Genomic DNA, 20507 nt, shown 5'->3' on the forward strand with positions numbered 1-20507 from the left:
TATATCATATAAAATTAAATATGTATTCAAAAGTATAAAAATTATGAAAATAAACTCTTTGAATATGGGATGAAAGCGCAGGTAATGTGCAATTAAGGTCCCATCTGACTGTCCATCAGAGAGAGGGAGGAAGCTGCTCTTGCTGTTGGTTTTGGTGTTGAGTTCATGTTGCTCTCTAGCGCCAACCAGAGGGGAGGAAATGGAAAAGATCCAGTGTGTGAAGGGTCTGCAGGGATCTTGTTGTTTCCTGACTCTGGAGATTTAGGATGAAGGACAGGCTGGAGCGAATGATCCTCTCTGCAGACCTGATGATCTGCTTTAGTCTGTTTCCTTTTAGGGGCCGATCCAAACCACACGGTGATGGAAGAACAGAGAACACACTGGATGATGGCGGAGTAGAACAAGACCAGCAGCTCCTGAGGAAGGTTGCTCAGGGCTCTTCCTGAACTTATTTGAACAATATTTTCTGATATTTGGAAAAGAATGACAAATAATAGCTTTCTCGAAATATTTGCACAGCAAGGCATGGGCAAGGCATGGGCAAAGTGCACCAAGGTTATCTGTATTGCTTTGAAAGTGTGTGTTGAAAGTAAAAGAGAGGCCGTAGTCTGCTGTCTGAACCTTGATCAATTATTGAACCTATGGTAATATCAAATTACTGTTTGCTTGTTTTAGCTGTTACCATGACAGAAGCTCATGTATTATGAACCATTTGGGTGTCTAGTTTTTGCACATGGGATATTTTCAGCCCATTCTGACACGTCAATAGCCATATTATTATTTGATAATTGCAGACCATGGTTTAAAGGCTGAAGGGGACCTGGAACAATGCAAGACAGTTTTGTGTTTCAATGGAGGGGCCAGAAGTGAAACAAGAGAAAGTAAAGCCTGCGAAAACTGTTCGATTCAGAGTCGCGTCTGCCAACAGCGGACGGGTCTTGGCGGAGGTGTTCAAGGATGAAGCGGCCTGGAGCGGCTCGGCGTCGCACTCGGTGGGCTCGGACTGCACCAGCAGCCCGGAGGCGGAGCAGGGTAGCAGCGAGGCCAACAGCCACCTGAACGGCCTGGCGGTGGAGACCGGCGTGGACGCGAATGGCTGCGAACCGGATGACCTGCTTCTGTACGCCAGTGCCAAGAGAGAGACACTCTTCAGCAACACACGCATCAATATATGCAGCAAGAACGGGACCATACGAGGAGTGAGGCACAAAGTGAGCGCAGGCCAGGAGCTTTTCAACAGCCTCTCCAGCATGTACACTGTAAGTACTCTGCCACACTGCTTATCTGTTCTCACTTTTCAGCTGTGATCAGATTGTTTCAGTCCAAGGCTATTTGTTTTCTTGCACGTGGCCATTGAAGGATTGAAGACAATAAAAAATCCATATGTTCAGTCATGTGTTCTATCTCCCTTTAAGGGGTCCCTTCGTCATCAGAAAAGGAGACCCTGGGAAAAGCAGTGAAACAGTTGACGCCATGTGGTCAACAGGAAGAAAAAGATCATGTTGCTGAAGATTGACTTTCAGTTTGGTCTATAATGGATATCATTTTCAAGAAAAATGACCTCCTTTTACCGCAAATAAACCTTTACTGTCCAGTTATTTGAGTCAGATTAAGTTTGGGATTCATATAATATGTCATTCACTTTTAAGTCCATACATTTATAGTTTTGAAATAATTATTTGAAACTCCTCAAATGACCCATATCCAAATGTATATACTATAATGTATACACTCAATGAAGATACAGTTAAACAAACAAGCTAATTGTTTTGGCCCATGAGACTTTGAATGGATTTTTTAAAAGACTGTATTTTTCATAGGCATTTGATTGAGACACATGATTTATATAATTTTGATATATATTTGAGTGTCTTTGATGTTTTATTGTTTTAAGTGAGGATGCATGTTTTTCTACGTGTTTCAGATTATTTCTTATCCATAATTCTATTGGACTGAATAAACCTGCCTTTGTTTTAAGAGGTTGATGTCCGTCTTTCTCATTGCTCTGTTGCAGCATATTTTATGTTTATTAGACTACAGTGTTTTTAACAAACAGTTGATATTCTTTTCCATTATCGATTTCAGCAGTTGTTTCCTTGGTTCATTGTTCTGTCATGAAATGCCAAAAAATGTTGATCAATTCCGAGAATGACTCTTCTCAAACTGTCAAAACCCCAAATATATTCCATCTACTATAACAAAGCAAATATGGTTATTTTTGCTTTCAAAAAAGACATAACCAATGATCCATACAGTTGTTTATTAAGTTTAGGCTGTACTTAATTCTGTCCATGTAAGTTCTGATTTCAGTGATACTTTGACTGCAGGAGCATTACTTTTTAAATTGTTGTACTACTTGTATACAAGTAAATGAACTCCACAAAACTAAGATACCATACATCTAAATTCATACAATTGATCAATCATTAATTCATTACTTGATTTTTGATTGTATTTTTTAAGTTCCCATCGGACAAGAATCTCCCTAATTGTATAATGGGATTTTTTGTATTACAGCCACTGTGATCTATAATAGCATTACTCGCGGATACTTTATTTTGTATGGCTTACAAAATGTATTAACCAGCTAATTAGAATTGTCTGCAATATTCAGCTCATTTTTTCATCAAGATAAACATGTTCTTGTTCATTTGCTCCACATTTAAAATAAAACCATTTCCACGAAATACAAGCCTTGATAAATCACTTGACAATGCCACCCCATAAAGTGATCACGTGATCAACTCAACAAGTGTCGATGTATTTGATCTCCCTTTTAGCAACGAAGAAAAGCCCCGTCTGTCTATCTGTAGGGACATTGCCATCGCTTTCATAACTGGAACGACACACAGTTTTAGGGTGAACTTTCCCTTTAAGCAGCAGATTGAAGCATCTCACCGCACACCTGCCTCGGTCAGCACCACGGACAGCGACCCGGCCCGCTCCGCACGGGCCCCCTCACGGTCCACGGCCAAAGGGGACACAACCGGGGCCCCAGGGACAGGACAGGTTTTTATTATTTATTTAGTAAACGAGTACTAGCTCCAGCCTAGTCTGCGACCATGATACTGCGGCACTGACAGCTAAACAGCAGAGGGCGGAATGCGGAATTTATTATAGACCCCGCTCCCTTTTTTTTGTTGCTACTTTCTCAGCTACCGGAAAGATACGTTTATTTTGGAAGGGTTTCGGCGATCCACAAACCCCCGTCGCCTAATTTCTGCCTGTCTCTGGAGCGGCTGTGAATGGCAGCAGGTGAGACGCGCACCCGGCAATCCGCCCGTCTCGCTTGAGGGGGTCTCTCTCCGGAACAAGGTGGTGAAATCTCTCTCCTCTTCCTCCTCCACGCCCTGTGCATTTTATTGTCGGTAGCCGCCCCGCCACCATGTCCCCTCCGGCATCGGCCGCGACAGCGAGTGACAGCAGTGCGACCACCGTTTTCGAGGAGGACTCCAGGGAGGAGGTATGGGCTTTGATTTCCTTCATGCCAAAGAGCGCCTTTTGTTGTTTTGTTGCTTGTTCGATGTGGCGCAGGGATCTGATGGATCCATGTGAACGGTGTGCAGAACGTAACACGCTGCAGGTGAATTAATTGCCAGGGATTAGGCGTGACAGGAGACATTTCTTTTGAATTATTCCCCACATTAATAGCTATTGATTGGGCCTTTACAATACCTTTACTATCTGCTGCCAGCATCTCTCTCTCCACCACAAAGCTATAAAAGGGCAGAGAACTGAAAACTTTCTTGGTATCCACTAAACAAAGGGAATTTTTTGTATTTTAATTTTAGTGTTGCTACTAGTTTCATTGCTCATCCATTAAATGTTAGTCCAACTATATATAAGACTCGTTAAATATGGATGTATACACTCCATCAAGCAGACTATCGGTATATGACAACATTTTCTTTCCGGTCTTGTTTTTTCTGTGCTTTGACTCAACAGCAAAGACCTCTGAAGCAATCTCTGAGCAAGTCTCTATGCCGGGAGAGCTTTTGGAAATGCCTGCTCCTGTCGCTTCTCATGTATGGCTGCATGGGAGCGATGGTCTGGTGTCATGTCACCAAGGTGACCCGCCTCACCTTTGACAGTGCCTTTAAAGGGAAATCCATGATGTACCATGACAGTCCCTGCTCTGACGGATACATCTACATCCCCCTGGCCCTGCTGGGCATGCTTTACTTGGTCTACCTGGTGGAGTGCTGGCACTGCCACGTGAAGAGCGAGCTGCAGCACAAAGTGGACGTGGAGGGCATCTACGAGTGCATCGAAAGGATGCAGCAGGCCAAACCGTGCATCTGGTGGAAGGCCATCAGCTACCACTACGTTCGCCGAACGCGGCAGGTCACGCGCTACCGCAACGGAGACACTTACACTAGCACTCAAGTTTACCACGAACGCGTCAACACCCACGTGGCAGAGGCTGAATATGACTACGGCCACTGTGGCGTCAAAGATGTGTCAAAGCAGCTGCTGGGCTTGGAGAAGTCTGCCCTCACAAAGATGCGTTTCACCAAGTGCTTCAGTTTTGCCAACGTGGAGTCCGAGAATTCCTACCTGACGCAACGAGCAAGGTTTTTCACTGATAACGAGGGCCTTGACGACTACATGGAGGCCAGGGAGGGTATGCACCTGAAGAACATTGACCTGAAGGAGTACGTCATGGTGCTGTCTGACCCGGAGCACCACCCCTGGTACTTGTCCCACTACGTCTTCTGGTGTGCCTCGTTCTTCACCTTCTCCTGGCCTCTCAGAGTCTTCGTCGAGTACCACACCGCATATGTCCACTACCGCGTCGAGAAGCTGTTTGGCCACGATTACCTCCCGGTGACTCCGTGCGACGATCGGCCGTATTGGCGCCGCATCCCTCGTGTCAACACCATTGACAGCACGGAACTGGAATGGCACATTCGGTCCAACCAGCAACTGGTGCCCAGTTACTCAGAGGCCGGCCTGATGGACCTGGCCCAGTGCCCGTCCAGCTTCAGCGGGATCCGTCAGAACTGCGAGCGCTGCCACAGAGCCGTCAGCTGCTCCTCTGTGTTCTCCAGGAGCGCCCTCAGCGTCTGCACCGGCGCCAGCTCCCGCATCCCCTTCAGCGGCAGCCGGTTCTCGCTGGCGCGGCGCTACGGCTCCCAGCGCAGCTGCTTCTGGCGGAGCGGCAGCCTGGACGACCAGGAGAGCCCCAGCGAAAACACCCGCTGTCTGTCAGAGCGCATCGCCACGGGCGACGAGGGGCCCCCGGAGTACGAAGACGCACTGTGCTACCCGGTGCTCATTGTCCACTGTAGTGAGAACTGCCACAACCACAGGTCTTTCCACAGAAATGGCTCCTGCGTGGAGACTTCTTTATGACTATGCAGACAAAACACAGAGGCAGTTCTGTAGCAACACCTCACACACTGCACCCCAGAGTGTGAAAACAAGTCTTAATGTGAGGTGACCTATTCATGCTGTATTGTCATACTATCTGAAGCAAATGGATCCTGAATGTGCAAATCACCAAAGCAATAACATAAATGAGTGGGTGGAAAACAAAGCAACGATGGCATGTGAAGCTCCAAGGACACACGATGGTGGAAGAATGACATCTGCCTGGCTTCCAACGACAAGCAAGCAGACAAAGACGGTTACACTGTCTCCTATTCGTCTTACATATGAAACAGAAGCTGCTGTAACCTCTCAAGACCTTTTGTCCTAAAGCCACGGACAAGATGGGTAGATTCAAAAGTTCTGTTCGGTGAAATGTCGGCTCGACAAACACATCAGATAATTACAGCAATAACCAGGAAAATGAATACCATGTGAAGTAATAACGTAGAAGGAGGAATATCAATGAAACATTTGGGGCTAATGCATGTTACAAAGCAACACTGGTCAACGTGAAGACCCCCGATCTAAAAGAGACCTCACTCACTATTATACCTAATGATGTTTAAAAATGTACATTGTTTGTGTGTGTGTTGTAACTTTACTTTTTGGAGGTTCTTACTTTTTATCAATAGGCCTCCTGTATTTCTACTTCAGTCAGTGGCTTTGTGCATTCCCCAGAAAATAGTTACAAACTTATTTTCAGCTGTGGGTTTAATGTGTTATTGGACTGTGACAAAATGAAAGTAAAACAGAGTGACTGTTATAACTGAGAAAAATTACTTTTTTTCAGAGAGAACCTGTGTTGTGGTTGCATTGCATTCTGGTCTATTGAGGTTAGTGTTGGACAGAGAATTTAGTGTAACGGATATGCTGTTTTTACAATGGATTTCTCTCTTTTTTTTGACTGTTGACTGTTGGTACTACCTGGCGGCTCCTGAGAGGAAAAAACCTTTCTTTTCAATGTTGATGTTTACAGTTGCTGTTTTTTAAATATATTATCCAACCAACCGCCACTGTAGATGCTGGCATTATGTAAAAGTAATGGCACATTGGCACAGTTTGGATATCTAGAAAAAAAGATTTTTTCCTTTAACATTTGACGGCTGTTTGGTCTTGACTGACCGAATCTATTGGCTGTTTGGATGAGTAAGGCTGTCAAGTCACATGAGCCTTTCACCTTAACACACGAAAATGCATTATGAATTGAATTTATTGATGTTGTCTTAAATTAGACATTTCTTTCCTACTTACTGCCACAACCCGAAAACTCGTATCTGTGGAACACGTTTTCTCACACTGTGATGAAATAAAGAGATCTGTTAAAATATTGATTTAGTATCCCAAAAAACTCTCTAAATAATGACAATATAGACATTAAGTTAACATTATATATATAATATTTAATTAGTAACAGAAAATCAAATGTCTTAATTTTTTATTTCTTTTTTATTATTTTTATTTTGATCTTATTATTTTGTTAAATTTAAGGGTACTAATACACAATTTCCACATTCGTCGTTATCATCAACAAACCACAGTGCGGTTTTAACTGCCTAAAGATCATAGTCATCTAATTCATCTTCAAATGTGCATGATTTTCTTCTGCTAGGACAATTTCTTGATAACCACAACACCTGAATGTAAACCACCAGCATATATGATACACTGCTGTACATCTCAGTTACGTGTCTAAGCAAAGGACTAATGCTCAGCTCTTTTTATGGAAAATGATGATTTCACTGTTCAGTGTATCTTCAATGAGATGCAGTTAGTGAAAGAGCCCATTACGCACAAACATGTCACCATGTTTCCTAAAGACACTTCATTTATCTGGGCTCGTTGACTATTTTGATTAGAGCTCACAGGCAGATATGCAAGGATGTAAATGCACAAATCAATTCAACTTTATGATACAGACTTTTTTAACATATTGTATGCACCCGAGAGTATTACATCATGTTCTTACATTGTTTTCAATAACGTGGTGACACCAGTATTATGCACTTAAAGTGACACTAGACATTATGAATTGTAGTAAAGCTGAATGTTGATGTAAATGCCATTGAAATATTAGAGTATTCAAGCTGATATATTTAAAAATGCAAAAAGTGCTTGGACGTAAAACAATAAGACTACTTACAGTTTCTTGTCAAATGTAAAAAATACTACTGTCATTATATTCTAATGGGCTGTATAAATAACGTCATTATCTTTTGAAATATGTATTCAATTTGATCTTGTGTTGGAAAAATAAAAGTTGCAATAAATGTTTGGGTTGAACTATGTCTATTTAGAATATTGTAATTGCCTTGGAAAGTCAAATATGCTTTCACAAAGGATTTTTTGACATGTCACACAGGTGCAAAAAATAAAATGACCGAATGCTGAATACTGAATCCTTCAGTTAACCGGATTATGGGACTTACTGGCACACCTTAGTATAACAAATGTGTGCTGTGAACAATGCACAGTCTTTACTCTCCATAGTTAGAGCTACACAGATATTCACTCTACACTCGTCCATGATGATTTTGCTTTCCGATGAGTTGTATCCCAACAACATGGAAAGAAAATGGTTAAAGATCGTCTTCCAAAAACTCTTCCAACAAAGCATTCACTGGTGATTCAAATAAATTATTATTGATATTTTATAAAAACCATTCATCACAGTGAAATGGATTAAGACAGTAGTTACACTCACAATGTGTGACTTTACACTCACTTGTGAACTTTGATCTCATCGATGAGCATTTCGACTGTTTTGCACAAACACATAAACAAACCCTACTAGGGCTGGCTGGTGCTCCATCATCAGTCGGTCGGTAGGTGGCAGCACATCAACGGGGCTTCAAGACAAGCAACCCACGAAGAAGAGCCCATGAACTGCTGTCACCAGCTATAAAAGGTTATTCCATCGGTGAGTGGACTACCGAGTACGTATTGAGTGTTAACAACTAAACATTTAGTATTTGGCAAATAAAAGGAAAACGGACGGTGCCGTTTACTGGCTGGCAGGCCCGTGGTGCGTAACACGTGGCCTGAAAAAATGAGTCCACGCGCTTAATGAAGAAAAGTAATGTTAAAGCTGCTTAGCTTGTTAGCTAGCTGAGGCTTTGCTTGGATTCTTACTATTTCAGCCTGGAAAATCATGACATCATTTAATGCGCGGACAGGGACTAATATTCAAGGACAAAATGAATATTTCTGATCTGAAAAATGACTCCCTTCCATACATGTTAGTTTTCGGCTCGTGTCAGGCACGTTACGTTTCAGGCGAAAACAAACAAACACTTCCGGGAAGAATAAGAAATAGATTTCTGTTGGTTTTCATTAATAACGAAATTATTTTTGGTAGGTGCAACAACTACGATAATATAAAGGATAAAAATACACAGAGGGAATAAGAATGTAATCGAAGCAATACAATTCATGCCAACAGTGCAGTGTGAACATTTCAAAAAGCATTTGAAATACAGTTAAGCTGAAATGTTATTTCAATAGAATAGTCTTAGAACAGTCTTGCATTTAAAATATACTGTCAACGGAAGCGTGGCACATCAAGGCTACAAACAAAATAAGTATTTCATTTTGAAGCTATATTTTCATACCTACATACCTGACTCTTTACAAAGGTGCTTTGGTCGATAGCAAACAATGTTGTTTCTAGTTTATGACACGATTGTTACGATGAGTAGTAAAATTTATAATCAAAATAACCCAGTTAAAAATATTCTTCACAAGCTTAATGAACAACACTTGATCAGTTATTTAAGAGGTGGTTAACAATTGACTCCTGATGATCCATTTAAAAAATATGATATATTAAAGTGAATTCAGTCTGTTAATAGATGTTGTTGATACCTTGATGAATCTTACAGATTTATCTTTATACATTTTTCACAACCGAGATTAGATTGTTAACACAATGCTTCCTAATCGCTCCTGTTCTCTCTAGTGACTGGGTTGAGTGCCAACATGCAGAGTTTGGTGGTGCAGGCGCTCGCCATGAGGCAGCTAGGACAGTTGAACCCCCGCCACCTGCTGGCTGCTGGATATGGACTGAGGCAGACCGAATGGTGTCCCAGGACCATCCACACACGCCAGCTGTGGGGCTGCGCCGCTATCCCCGCGCTCGGCTGTCACAGGCCAGCTCTCCGCGGCAGAGACGCTGTCAGAGGTTGGTCCGTCCACCATCTGAGGTTTAAAAGCAACAAGAAGAAAGATGCCGCAAGGATGGCAGAGAAGGAGGAGGAGGAGGAAGAAGAAGATGATGATAAAAATGACTCTGAGGAAAGTGATTATGAAGATGAGGTGGGTGAGGACCCGAATCTACCAAAGGAATATAAAGACATGGAAAAATATGTGCAGTCCTTTCGTTATGATGTCATAATGAGAGCTGGCCTGGACATGGCACGCAAGTGAGTCACTTCCTGTTGGCTGTCTTCACGGCTTTGAATGCCATTTATTTTCTTTATAGCTGCACTATTGTAAATAAACAAGAGCTATGTGGATGTATCCGCAATCAGAGTTTCTCTAAGCAAACATATCAGTCAGTAATACTACAACATTTTTTACTTTAATCAGTTTCTCATGGTGTGCGACCAGTAGTGTTTCTGTCGCCTGTGGGAAGAACTGATGGGATTTGGGTGAGATTTGTTGCATGAACATGTTCAAATGCACTTCTTTAAAACACTTTTCCTCTTCTCTTAACGCAGTAAAATTGAGGACGCCTTCTACAGCAACAAGCTCAGGCTGAACGGACAGAAACTCCTCAAGAAAAGCAAAGCGGTGAGGGGTGTTGGATCACGGGTTTCACGCGCCTGGCAAACCGTAGGCTTCATCCACCTGTGTACCTCGTTTCTCATTACTTCTACTCCGTTCCCTATTCAGGTGAAAGCCGGGGACACCTTGGACCTGGTGCTGTCGGAGAACCGGGAAACAAACACTATCACTCTGATGAGGGTTGTCCTCCAGAGGGATTTGGGCGAATCCAGTACAACAGAAAAGCACAAGGTCGCCATAAGACGCTGGAAAAGTATAGAGCTTTCCAAAGAGGAGGCCATTAAGACATGAACTTGGAGTAGGACGTTGTTGACTGGGAAATCATCGGCCAGCGAAGGCGACGGAAGCTGAAGAATTGAATGCGAGCCAACGAGTTTGAATGGTCTCCAAAAAGTTGGATCTCTCATAGATTGTGGCGTTTGTAGTTCTCAGTGGTTGTAGACATTACGCAGCTGGTCGGGAGAAAGATTTAGAGTGTTTGCCTTTTCCCCGTGGTACTGTGTGAGTCCCCCAATAAAGGTGCTCTTGGACATTTTGAGGTCATAGTCTTTATGAGTCGTCTAAGAAATATCACATGACCTTTTCTCACATCAGATTACTTAACAGTATGTTTTGCTACTGCCTTTATTTTTTCCTTGAATCCTCATTTCATACGGTTATCGCCAATGTATGATGGTAAGCATGAGAAGCGTCATGTACTGAGCTGGTTGTAAAGGGTCCCATTCATGGCTTGAGTGTGATAACGTAAAACAGCCCGACCATGTGTCACATTTATAACTGTGGTTTTATTAGAAATCGGTTATCATGATCCATTGTCACGTTAAATCGTCATAATATAAATTTCTATAAGAATGCTTAACATAAGCACATTGTTATTAAAACAGTGGTGGCACAATGCTACATCGGTAACTGCAAAGGAAACGCATCACATCATTGTGATCCATTTCTATCCATAGGGCAAATATGTGGCCTACGCTATTAGCTACTGTCATCGTTTAAGGCTACAACATTTATCAACAGTTGGTTAGAAGAGCTATGACCATTTGGGCTTATAAATAGAAGCAGTTTTATCCAACAATAATAAGACTACACAAACTAAAACATCTACTGCTGTAGTCACAAGGTTAAAGAGGACTAAGAATAGTATTGAAGAAACTCCGAACAGCTTGGCTTCATCCTACATAGAACAGTTTGAAAAAGGTTCAACAAAGCGGTTTCAGCTTATATACTGTGCAATATTATTTTATTTTTTCCAACCAGGTGTTGCATAACTGAATGCTACTGTAACTAGGACACAGCGCTCGACCTCTTGGCCTTCTTCAGGATGTCGCACTTCTTGCGGTTGGGGCGCCGGCAGCGCTCGTCGATGCTCGGCACGCACTCGTAATGCCACACCTCCTCCATCTTATCCACAGGATACACGGCTTCCACGTAGTGGCGGATCAGCCGCAGGCGGACCGGGTCCAGCTGCTTCTTGTTGCACGCCCCCGAATGGTTGTACTGCAGCCGCAGGTTCTCCTGAGTGAAGAGCTCGGGGAAGAGGCGCACCAGCAGGCGGGCGGCAAAGTTGCCGACGGAGAGACTCTGCTGGACGATTTCTCGCACCTCGGAGTCTGCGAGGAGGTAGACGAGGGGCACTGGGAAGTCTGGCGTGGACACAGTCAGCTCGTCCAGGGGGATCTTACAGAAGTCCTTGCTGCTTTTCTCAGGGGGCAAAGAGGGAGCGTCCAGATCCTCCCTCAGGCCGTCCGGATTGAGCTGGTTCAGGTGGCAGAGAAAGTCCTGCTCGGACTCTTGACCGTACACCTTGCGCTGCTGCAGATAGGACCTCCTCTGCTCCGTGTCGCGCCTCCTGCACCTCTCGTCGAGCTTGCCCACGAATTCCAACATCCACACTCGGTCGTTCTTGGCCCGGGAGTAGACCAGCTGCACGTAGTGGCGGATGAGGTTCACGCGAACGGGGTCGAGCTGCTTTTTCCCGAGCGAGCCGCTGCAGTTGTACTGCTTTCGCGCGTTCTCAAGGGTGAAGAGCTCGGGGAACATGAGCACCAGCAGTCGAGAGGCGAAGTTCCCGATGGACAGGCTACATTCATAGTTGCTCTTCAGCTGCTCCCTGGACAAGAGGTACTGCTGGGGAATAGAGAAATCCGGAGGAGGAACCTCGAGATTGTCAAAATCCACCGGCGGAAGCAGCGACTTTTTGGCCTTGCGACCGGGCCTTTCGTTATCTCCTGCTTCTCGAGCCTTAATGATCGAGACATCCTCGGGGGGGCTGCCAAGGTCGTAACCCTCGTCGTTGATATTGTCAGGGTCGCTCCCGTTGCCGTTACTGTGAGGACCCTCCAGAGCATCCTCCATGTGCTGAATGCACACCTGAAGCCAGCTGTCTTCAGGCACATCCGGAAAATTGGCCTCCATGTACTTCCTTATGATTTCCATCTTGTCCGAGTCCAGAATTAGCTGCCCCACACTACTGAATCGGCCGTAGCCTTCTGGCATTTTTCCTTCTTCAAAAACCTCCGGGAAGAGACGGTGCATGAGAAAAACGACAAAATCCTCAGGTGAGGAGAACTCGTCCAGCGTGTTGAACGCAAGGTCCGAGGAAGCCTCGCTGCTCTGCTGGTTATCGAAAGGGACGTGCTCCTCCCGGCCCTCCTCGTTGATGAACCGGTAGGTCTGAGGATGCTCCGCCTTTATCAAGGCGCCTGTGATCGTCTGCTTCCTTAGCAGCCGAGCACTTTCCATGTCCCTTTGTGCCCAGAAGCGATTGAACAAGTCATTGATCTGAAGGAGGCACTCCTCCTGCCAGACGCTGCTGTTCTTGACCAAAGGGTAGCACACTTCGACGTAGTTGCGGATCAGCTGCAGATGGAGGGACTCCAGCGTCCTCTTGCTCGCCATGCATTCATGGGAGCAGTCCCTGGCCTTGAACAGCTCTGGGAAGAGGTGCACCAGCAGCCGGCACCCGAGCTCCCCGGCGCTCGATGTCTGCTCCATCAGCTGCTTCAGTTCGTCACTTGCTAGCAGATATTCGGGGGGCGGCTGGAACTCCGTCACCATCTCGGCGGGCTTGATCTGCTTCTTTATCCGCATGACCTCGAGGGTTAACAAGTCCACTTTGCTGTGCAGTTGGGTCATGCTTGAATTGAGGGTATTGAGGATGAGAAACATTTTCTCAATCAGCGGATAAAGGCTGGTGTCCGTTGTCGGGGCCTGGCCTGAGGCGTCTGAGGCGGGGAGGCTCTCCGGCGGGCCGTTGGAGGAGAGGATGCGGGCGTAATCGAGCTGATTGGCGGCATCGTGCCCAGCCTGCTGCTCCACGCTTGGCGTGTTCCTCTTCTCCGAGATCCTGTGGGAGATGCTGAAGAGAGGCTTCCTGTGGGAGACCCTGGGTTTCTGCTGGACGTAATTCCTCCGCTCCCCGCTTGTGGTGAGGCAAAGAGGCTTGTGTCTGCTGCTCTCCTCCACTAAGCTCTGCCTCATCTAGACGGACCAAATCACAGTCAGAGACCGTATGAGACAACTTCATCTATGCAACATGTTGGATATGCACGCAGTCTGTGTTGTACGCTGTGAGGTCAGCTCACCTCGCCAGAGAGTCGGGGTCTCTTGCTGCTGGAGGACTGGTTTGTGAAAGGGCCCGTCCCCACAGAGGACTGTTCAGCAGCCTCGGTGGCTCCGGGAGGGCCTCCTCGGGGTCCTTCAGGTGGCACGCAAACAGCAAAGTCTTCTGGCTCCTCCTTGACGTCCTGGCCGTGGTTGTGTTCTGCAAATAATTACATTAACGCTTCCTTCTTTAAAGCATTTGTCTGATTTACATTCATAAATACTGGGAAATAGAAATGTGTGATTGTTGTTCCATTACAAAAGAAATATCTATTGAGAATAGCATCATTATGTAAATTGTCTGAAAATACTGTTGTCTGAATTTTACTGGGTTTTTTAAGCTTTATGGCAGTTCCTTTTTGAAAGAATTAAGTATAACTCTGATATACTCCAACACAAATCTTTTTTGTCATCAAGAAGCAAGTTGGTGAGAAGTTGTAAGGTTGCGGTGCATAGATGTTGTAGTAGATACCTTTCTCAAGCATTGCTTCTTCTGAAACTTCTCCATGCTCAGAGGAATTCATAGCCTAGAAGGGTAGACCACAGACATACAAAGTCACTAAAAAGTGTTCTATACGCCATTAGCAAGTCAACATACATGACGTTACAGCAGACAAATCATTTCACAGAAAAGAAACTGACAACAAATTAGATCAATTTATTTCTCTAAGCAAAAGTTTGTCAGTTCCACCTTCTCAAAAGTGAATGTATACCTCAAGTCTTTCTTAATATGTAATGCTTCATAACCTTTAGTATGTGAGCTGTTGCATCAAAAGACCACAATTCACCAAATGCTTCATTGAGAAAAGCCCACGAGCGGACATTGAACACCATGGTTAACTTAACCCCAGCCTCGTGTGATACACATTTCCACAACACGCCTCACGCGAGGCTTTAATGCACCTTCTAGAAACCCCTGCTTATAGCTCAGCTATGACCATGTGGGAGCGGGTCTGGTGCCGCTACGAGAGGCCCGTCAGCCCGACGGGGCCAACTCGCCTTCTTCAACGGAGAGGAAAACTGTCATGAGTGCGTGAGAGTCCCCCCCCCCCCCCCCGTGCGTGTGCTCCACCGCACACACAGGCGCTGTTAAGCAGCTACTTCCTCATTCCTTCGCCCGTGAACCCGTGAACCAAAAAGGATCCGCACGGATCCGCAACTGCTTCCCCGGCGGGTCATTACAACGACCGTCGATGCAGCAGCGCAGCGTTTTACGTCATTTATGTCAATTTTAATGACGCGGCAATGTTTGCGTGGACCAGTGCCCCCCCCCCCCTTCCTCCTGCTATAACTCGAGTGAAATTAACGGTAAAGGCGCGTGCCCGGCGGTTAGAGCTCACCTTCACGAGTCCATGCAATCCTCCCGGACTGCTAGCGACGCCTCGGGCATGTCTGCGGGCCAGCTCCGTGCTCTATTTGCAGGTAACTGTTAGTCTTGTTGATAGAAATATATAAATAAATATCTCTTTTTTTTTTCCTCGCTCGGCTTCTGTGCTTTCTCGCGTGACGCGACCAAGGCGCGCGCCTGCTGTGTCACTTCCGCACAGCTGTGTAAGATAAAGGAAAATAAAAATAAACAAAAAGTTTTTATGAAACAAATAATGGTGACGTTAAAGTCGTATTCGTGTATTATGACAATAGTTATGCGCTTTAAAAAAAGTGATTACCTGAAGTTGACACATTTTAGCTTCGCTGCATATATGCAGTTTTATTTTTCGCATTACTATTTTATTATACAGTAAATACAACCGCTCACATGATACAAAAAAATAATTCGTTCCGTAGCCAAAGATGTAACTAAAGTGATGCTTACATTATATTGCAACTGTAATAACGATATAATATATAAATCAGTACACTCATAATATATGCTTCACCAAATGGGCACTTTGTCTGTGCACGCTCTATTTAAATGTAATATTCGATTGCATTAAAAAAAATCGGTGGTAATAAAAGTAATTTAGTAAAGCAAAAATAGAAGTAGGATGGGAGTGACACCTCTTGGTGCATTCAATATCTTTGTACATTTTGAACGACACAACTCGCGTTGGGTGGGCAAACATCGCCCTCAAGTGGAAAGAGACTGCAACAACAGCAGTGTGGTACCCTACTGTCTGTCACCATGGGGCCTCTGGGCTGCGTCTAAACCAGGAGTGGAGCAACAGACAATAAATACAATTGATTAGACAAAATATGAATCTATTAGGAAGGTAATTTTATGGATAACGACGCAAACCACTCCCTTCTCCTACATAATGGAAAGTTGCTATCCGACTTTTTTCAATGCATATCATCAAATATAGCAGGGGGCTGAATCCTACCCATTTATTCATGATTTGTGGTAATGATCTGCATGATATATCTAAGACGAACAATATCTAATTTTGTTATACCACATGTGTTTGTATTTGCACCACGAATTCAATAATCAGACTGAAATATTAAGTGGAAACAACTAGTCTTTCTTTCAAATGTATTAACTTGGAGCTGGTGGCAGCTGGAAGCAACTCGGCACAAAGATGATTAAGAGAAGGCAATCCTGTGGGGCTGCACCGTATTGTTGCTAATCAGGGGGAATTTGATTGGCGCGTGGGGGAGGGGGCGGGGTCAGCAGCTTTGCAGTGCTGGTTACTTGACCTCGTGAACTGGTTTCCTCTGGTCAACGGTGCTACGGTGCTACGGTCAACTAGTTATTGAGCAGGGACTGTTACACGTCACCGTGCCTTGACTTAATCGCGGGTCACTCCGCGCGCACGCCAGGACCCGACGTCCTGCCCCCCCCGTCCGCGCGGAGACACGTAGAGGATCTAACGAGACGAAGTGAGGTTCTCATTATGCGACTAATGAGCCGTCTCCATGGCAGCCTGATCCGGGAGCCAATGGGGCGACTCGTGAGGGGGGGGTGAGGGGGCAGAGGAGAGGGGAGCGCGGCTCCCAGGGTTCGGCCTTGCGACGTGCCTGCGACGAGGGGGCTGGCGCGCGGCACTTAACGCCGGGAAGAGCTCGTTAAAGTGTCGTTTTTGGCCAATATGCTCGTCTGCGTCGAGGCAGGCCAATCAGCCGTCGTGTCGTCCATTACCGTCAGCTGTGTGATGACATTAGCAGGTGTTTACTGAGAGGCCATTCACGGGAAGACGAATGGTGCCTCTGAATGTGCGCTCATTTGATATATACAGGTGTGTTCTAGATCGCGTCACAGGAGATCGATCCCAGCATGCACTAGGGGGGGATTACTTGTAACATTTCTTTCCAAAATCAAGTTTTTGGCATCGTCGATGACAACATTACTAATTCATACAATTTATCGAGCTGTAAAGAAAATGTTATGCCAAAGTTTAGTTTTTTTGGATCTGTTTTTCTTATCAGCAAAGCTACATACATGGTAGAAAAACCGTTTTTTTCACTACTGGTTTGCAGCTGCTCTTAAATTTTGGCAAACCCTGACCCCCATATCCAAATCAAATGTGCAGTAATGAGCCAACTGAACCTATTTAGAAAAAAAGGAAGCATCGCAGTGCCAAGATTATAAGGGAAACTGACAGTACAGCAGCTAGTCATGTCATCTGTTGTGGACCAGATGCTTCCTTCCTGGCCAAAGTACACTACAAAACCAACAAAAAGCATGGGCACATTTGTTTTAGTGATTGAGCAAGAGATAATAAATTATGAAACCAGCAACCAAACTACAGCTGTGCTCATTCAAGAGCGTCAAAGGGGGTGACAGCTTGTTTCCGACTGTAATGACAACTACTCAACCCCAGCTAACAAGTTATTGAATAAGCAGGTTCCTCTTCATGAGGTCTGTTGTTCTTTTATAAATAGGTTTGTGGTTGATATACATGATATAATGTACGTACAGATCAGTAAATACCCCAAATGATTCACCCCTAGTCTGCCTTTCTACACCCAGACCTTGAGGCAAACCTTTCCAACCTGTAGATTGATCCGTTTTGTAGAGTCCTCTCAATGTGCTCTTGCTCGATTTGCAATTTTTTTTGTGACATCACATTTTCTATCGAGTCTTTTTGTCGAGGAGACCATGAGTTGGACAATAAAGAGCGCACTATACAGGTGCTGGTCATATAATTGGAATATTATCAAAAAGTTGATTTATTTCACTAACACTAACTTTATTTCACTTCCATTCCAAATATGAAACGTGTCTATTATATTAAGTCATTACACACAGACTGACATTTCAAATGTTTATTTCTTTTAATTGTGATGATTAAAACTGACAACTAAGGAAAACCCTAGATTCAGTATCTCAGAAAATCAGAATATTACTTAAGACAATACAAAGAAAGGATTTTTAGAAATCTTGGCCAACTGAAAAGTATGAACATGAAAAGTATGAGCACGTATAGCACTCAATCCTTAGTTGGCAGTGCTCAGGTGTTATGAGAGCCCAGGTTGCTCTGACCCATACATTTTCTTTCTATGGGGAGAGTTTGCTGGCCAATTAAGAACAGGGATACCATGGTCCTTAAACCAGCTACTGGTTGCTTTGGTACGGTGTGCAGGTGCTAAGTCCTGTTGGAAAATTACATCTGCATCTCCATAAAGTTGGTTAGCAGCATGAAGTGCTCTAAAACCCCCTGGTATATAGCTGCGTATACCACATCTTCTCCTTCCCTTCGGCTTTCTATTAACGCTCTGGGAACAGCCAGCCTCTTTTGCAATGACCTTTTGTGTCTTGCCCTCTTTGTGCAAGGTGTCAATGGTCGTCTTTTGGACAACTGTCGAGTCAGCAGTCTTCCCCATGATTGTGTAGCCTACAGTCCTAGAGTGAGAGACCATTTAAAGGCCTTTATGGGCGTTTTGAGTTAATTAGCTGATTAGAGTATGGCCCCAGGTGTCTTCAATATTTAACCTTTTCACAATATTTTAACTTTCTGAGATAGAGAATTTGGCATTTTCCTTAGTTGTCAGTTTTAATCATCAAAATTAAAAGAAATAAACATTTGAAATTTATCACTCTATGTCTAATATATTAATATAATAGGCAAGTTTCACTTTTTAATGGAATTAAAATCAACTTTTTGATGATATTCAAATTATATTACCAGCACCTGTAGTGTTTGTTATTCAGAAACATGAAGAAGCGTGCTTTATGAGAAAGTTGTCCCATTTCGAGTTTATGAAGAACATTTTTTGAAAGGAAATATATATATTTTTAAAGAAATATAATGCTCTGTTTCCGCTTTGTAGCATTCCTGATAGAATGAAATGTACAGCCTTTGTAACCGTTACTCGTTAGAAGCAAAGGGTTGTTTGAAAATATCCCCCAAAAATATGGATCAGCTGAACTTGACTCAAAAGGGCCAGTAAGATTTATTATTCTAGTGAAAATCATGGAAATGGTGTTTAAAGGTTAAGAAGTCAGCGGCCTACTTTTCCACAATTGAGTGCAATTCTTAAGAACACCACATCCTCATGTTAAACTCACAAACTGATGGTCCTTCCGTCTCCGGCCTCCACAGCCGTGTGTGTGTGTGTGTCTGTGTGTGTAATGGAATCCGTGCTGACCCACTCTCTCCACTGGACCCTGCTGTAATTACACGACTCATCGTCTGGGCCGAGGCGCACTGAGGCCGCTTTTGTCCGCCTCATGTTTTGCGTGTAAACTCATTCTCGCCACCTCTGGCTTTCGTGATGCCCAAGAATCTCAAACTGGGAACTGTGAGCACACAGTGAGTCAGCTTGCTGCGGTGCAGGACCTGAGGAACCCGTCTCCTTCCTCCGCCTGCTCTTCATTGAGGTTACGGAGCAGCTGGCAGTAGCAATGTTGTCAGGCAAAAAAAAAGGCTACAATATCGGTTATACTATTAAACATTTAGCTTGAAGAACTGGGCTTTCCTCTTGAAGTTGAAAATAACAATGAAATAAGTTGTCCCATCAAATCCACTTCTGCAGCGGCTGGTTGTTTCCTACTGGGATCCTTGGTGTCATTGCTTAGGCCAGACGTCGCCCCTTTCAAAAAAAGTTCTCTTTCTTAACTATATTTGTCATTCTGGCAGTGCACCAGCCTCCTTCCTTGTTTGGTCCTTTTAACTTTGCATGGAACTTTCCTCATGTCTCCTCACGGCGAGGATAAATATTTCATGAAGACCCGGAGGCTTTCCCTGGCACATGCTGTACCTCGCTTGTACCCAGGCAGCGGAAAACCAAAACAGCAGAGGAAGTGGACGGACAACTCGGCAACAGACAGGAGTTTGTTTTAGAAATGGTTCACTCCACAACCCTTTTTTGCCCTTTAGCACATCATCCCCCCTATTCCAAACCTCTGAATATTACACATCTCCTTTCAACCTCAGCCAGTTCCTCCATTACTGCTGCTTTGCCGCATTTCTTTTATATATATATATATATATATATATATATATATATATATATATATATATATTTCTTTTGACAAAGTGTCTAATCAGTTTATAATCACTTACGTTTAAACAACTTTTGTCTGAGTCTTTTTAAAAATAAAAGTGAATATGAGCAAGGTATCATTGAATGAAGTAATGAAAATTGTACTTTCTTTTGATGAAAATTGTACTTTCTTGTTACTTGTTCTTCTGAGTTTGTATATCTATGTGGAAATGCACTTATTGTAAGTCGCTTTGGATAAAAGCGTCAGCTAAATGACATGTAATGTAATGAATGAATTCTTGTCAAGTTTCAAGCCACAAATAATTTTTTTACACGGAGGAAGGCAGTAAAATTAGCCTTCCCTGATGCAACTTAAAATG

The 20507-nt window shown here is 44.0% G+C and overlaps 3 protein-coding genes across 4 annotated transcripts; 2 read left to right on the forward strand and 1 right to left on the reverse strand.

Annotated features, from left to right (window-relative positions):
* Nucleotides 1-2639: 2639 nt before the first annotated feature.
* Nucleotides 2640-7724, forward strand: tmem151bb (transmembrane protein 151Bb). The gene is made up of 2 exons (XM_037486563.2): nt 2640-3463; nt 3946-7724. The coding sequence occupies exons 1-2, from the start codon at nt 3386-3388 to the stop codon at nt 5353-5355; spliced, it is 1488 nt and encodes a 495-aa protein (XP_037342460.2). The 5' UTR covers nt 2640-3385; the 3' UTR covers nt 5356-7724.
* Nucleotides 7725-8199: 475 nt separating this feature from the next.
* On the forward strand, nt 8200-10687 carry mtres1 (mitochondrial transcription rescue factor 1). 2 transcript variants are annotated; one of them, XM_037486564.2, is made up of 4 exons: nt 8200-8290; nt 9329-9791; nt 10089-10161; nt 10264-10687. In XM_037486564.2, exons 2-4 carry the CDS (start codon nt 9349-9351, stop codon nt 10444-10446), a joined length of 699 nt encoding a protein of 232 aa, XP_037342461.2. In that variant the 5' UTR covers nt 8200-8290; nt 9329-9348; the 3' UTR covers nt 10447-10687. The 2 variants fall into 2 exon arrangements, with proteins under 2 accessions (XP_037342461.2, XP_037342463.1); XM_037486566.2 differs by having other exon boundaries at nt 8204-8306.
* Nucleotides 10688-10920: 233 nt separating this feature from the next.
* Nucleotides 10921-15886, reverse strand: bend3 (BEN domain containing 3). Its single transcript, XM_037486562.2, has 4 exons — nt 15102-15886; nt 14234-14288; nt 13743-13921; nt 10921-13638 (listed from the first exon to the last, which is right to left on the reverse strand). Exons 2-4 carry the CDS (start codon nt 14283-14285, stop codon nt 11443-11445), a joined length of 2427 nt encoding a protein of 808 aa, XP_037342459.2. The 5' UTR covers nt 14286-14288; nt 15102-15886; the 3' UTR covers nt 10921-11442.
* Between the last annotated feature and the right edge of the window lie 4621 nt (nt 15887-20507).

Source organism: Pungitius pungitius, chromosome 14 (assembly GCF_949316345.1).
Source record: "Pungitius pungitius chromosome 14, fPunPun2.1, whole genome shotgun sequence".
Lineage (NCBI taxonomy): Eukaryota > Metazoa > Chordata > Actinopteri > Perciformes > Gasterosteidae > Pungitius > Pungitius pungitius.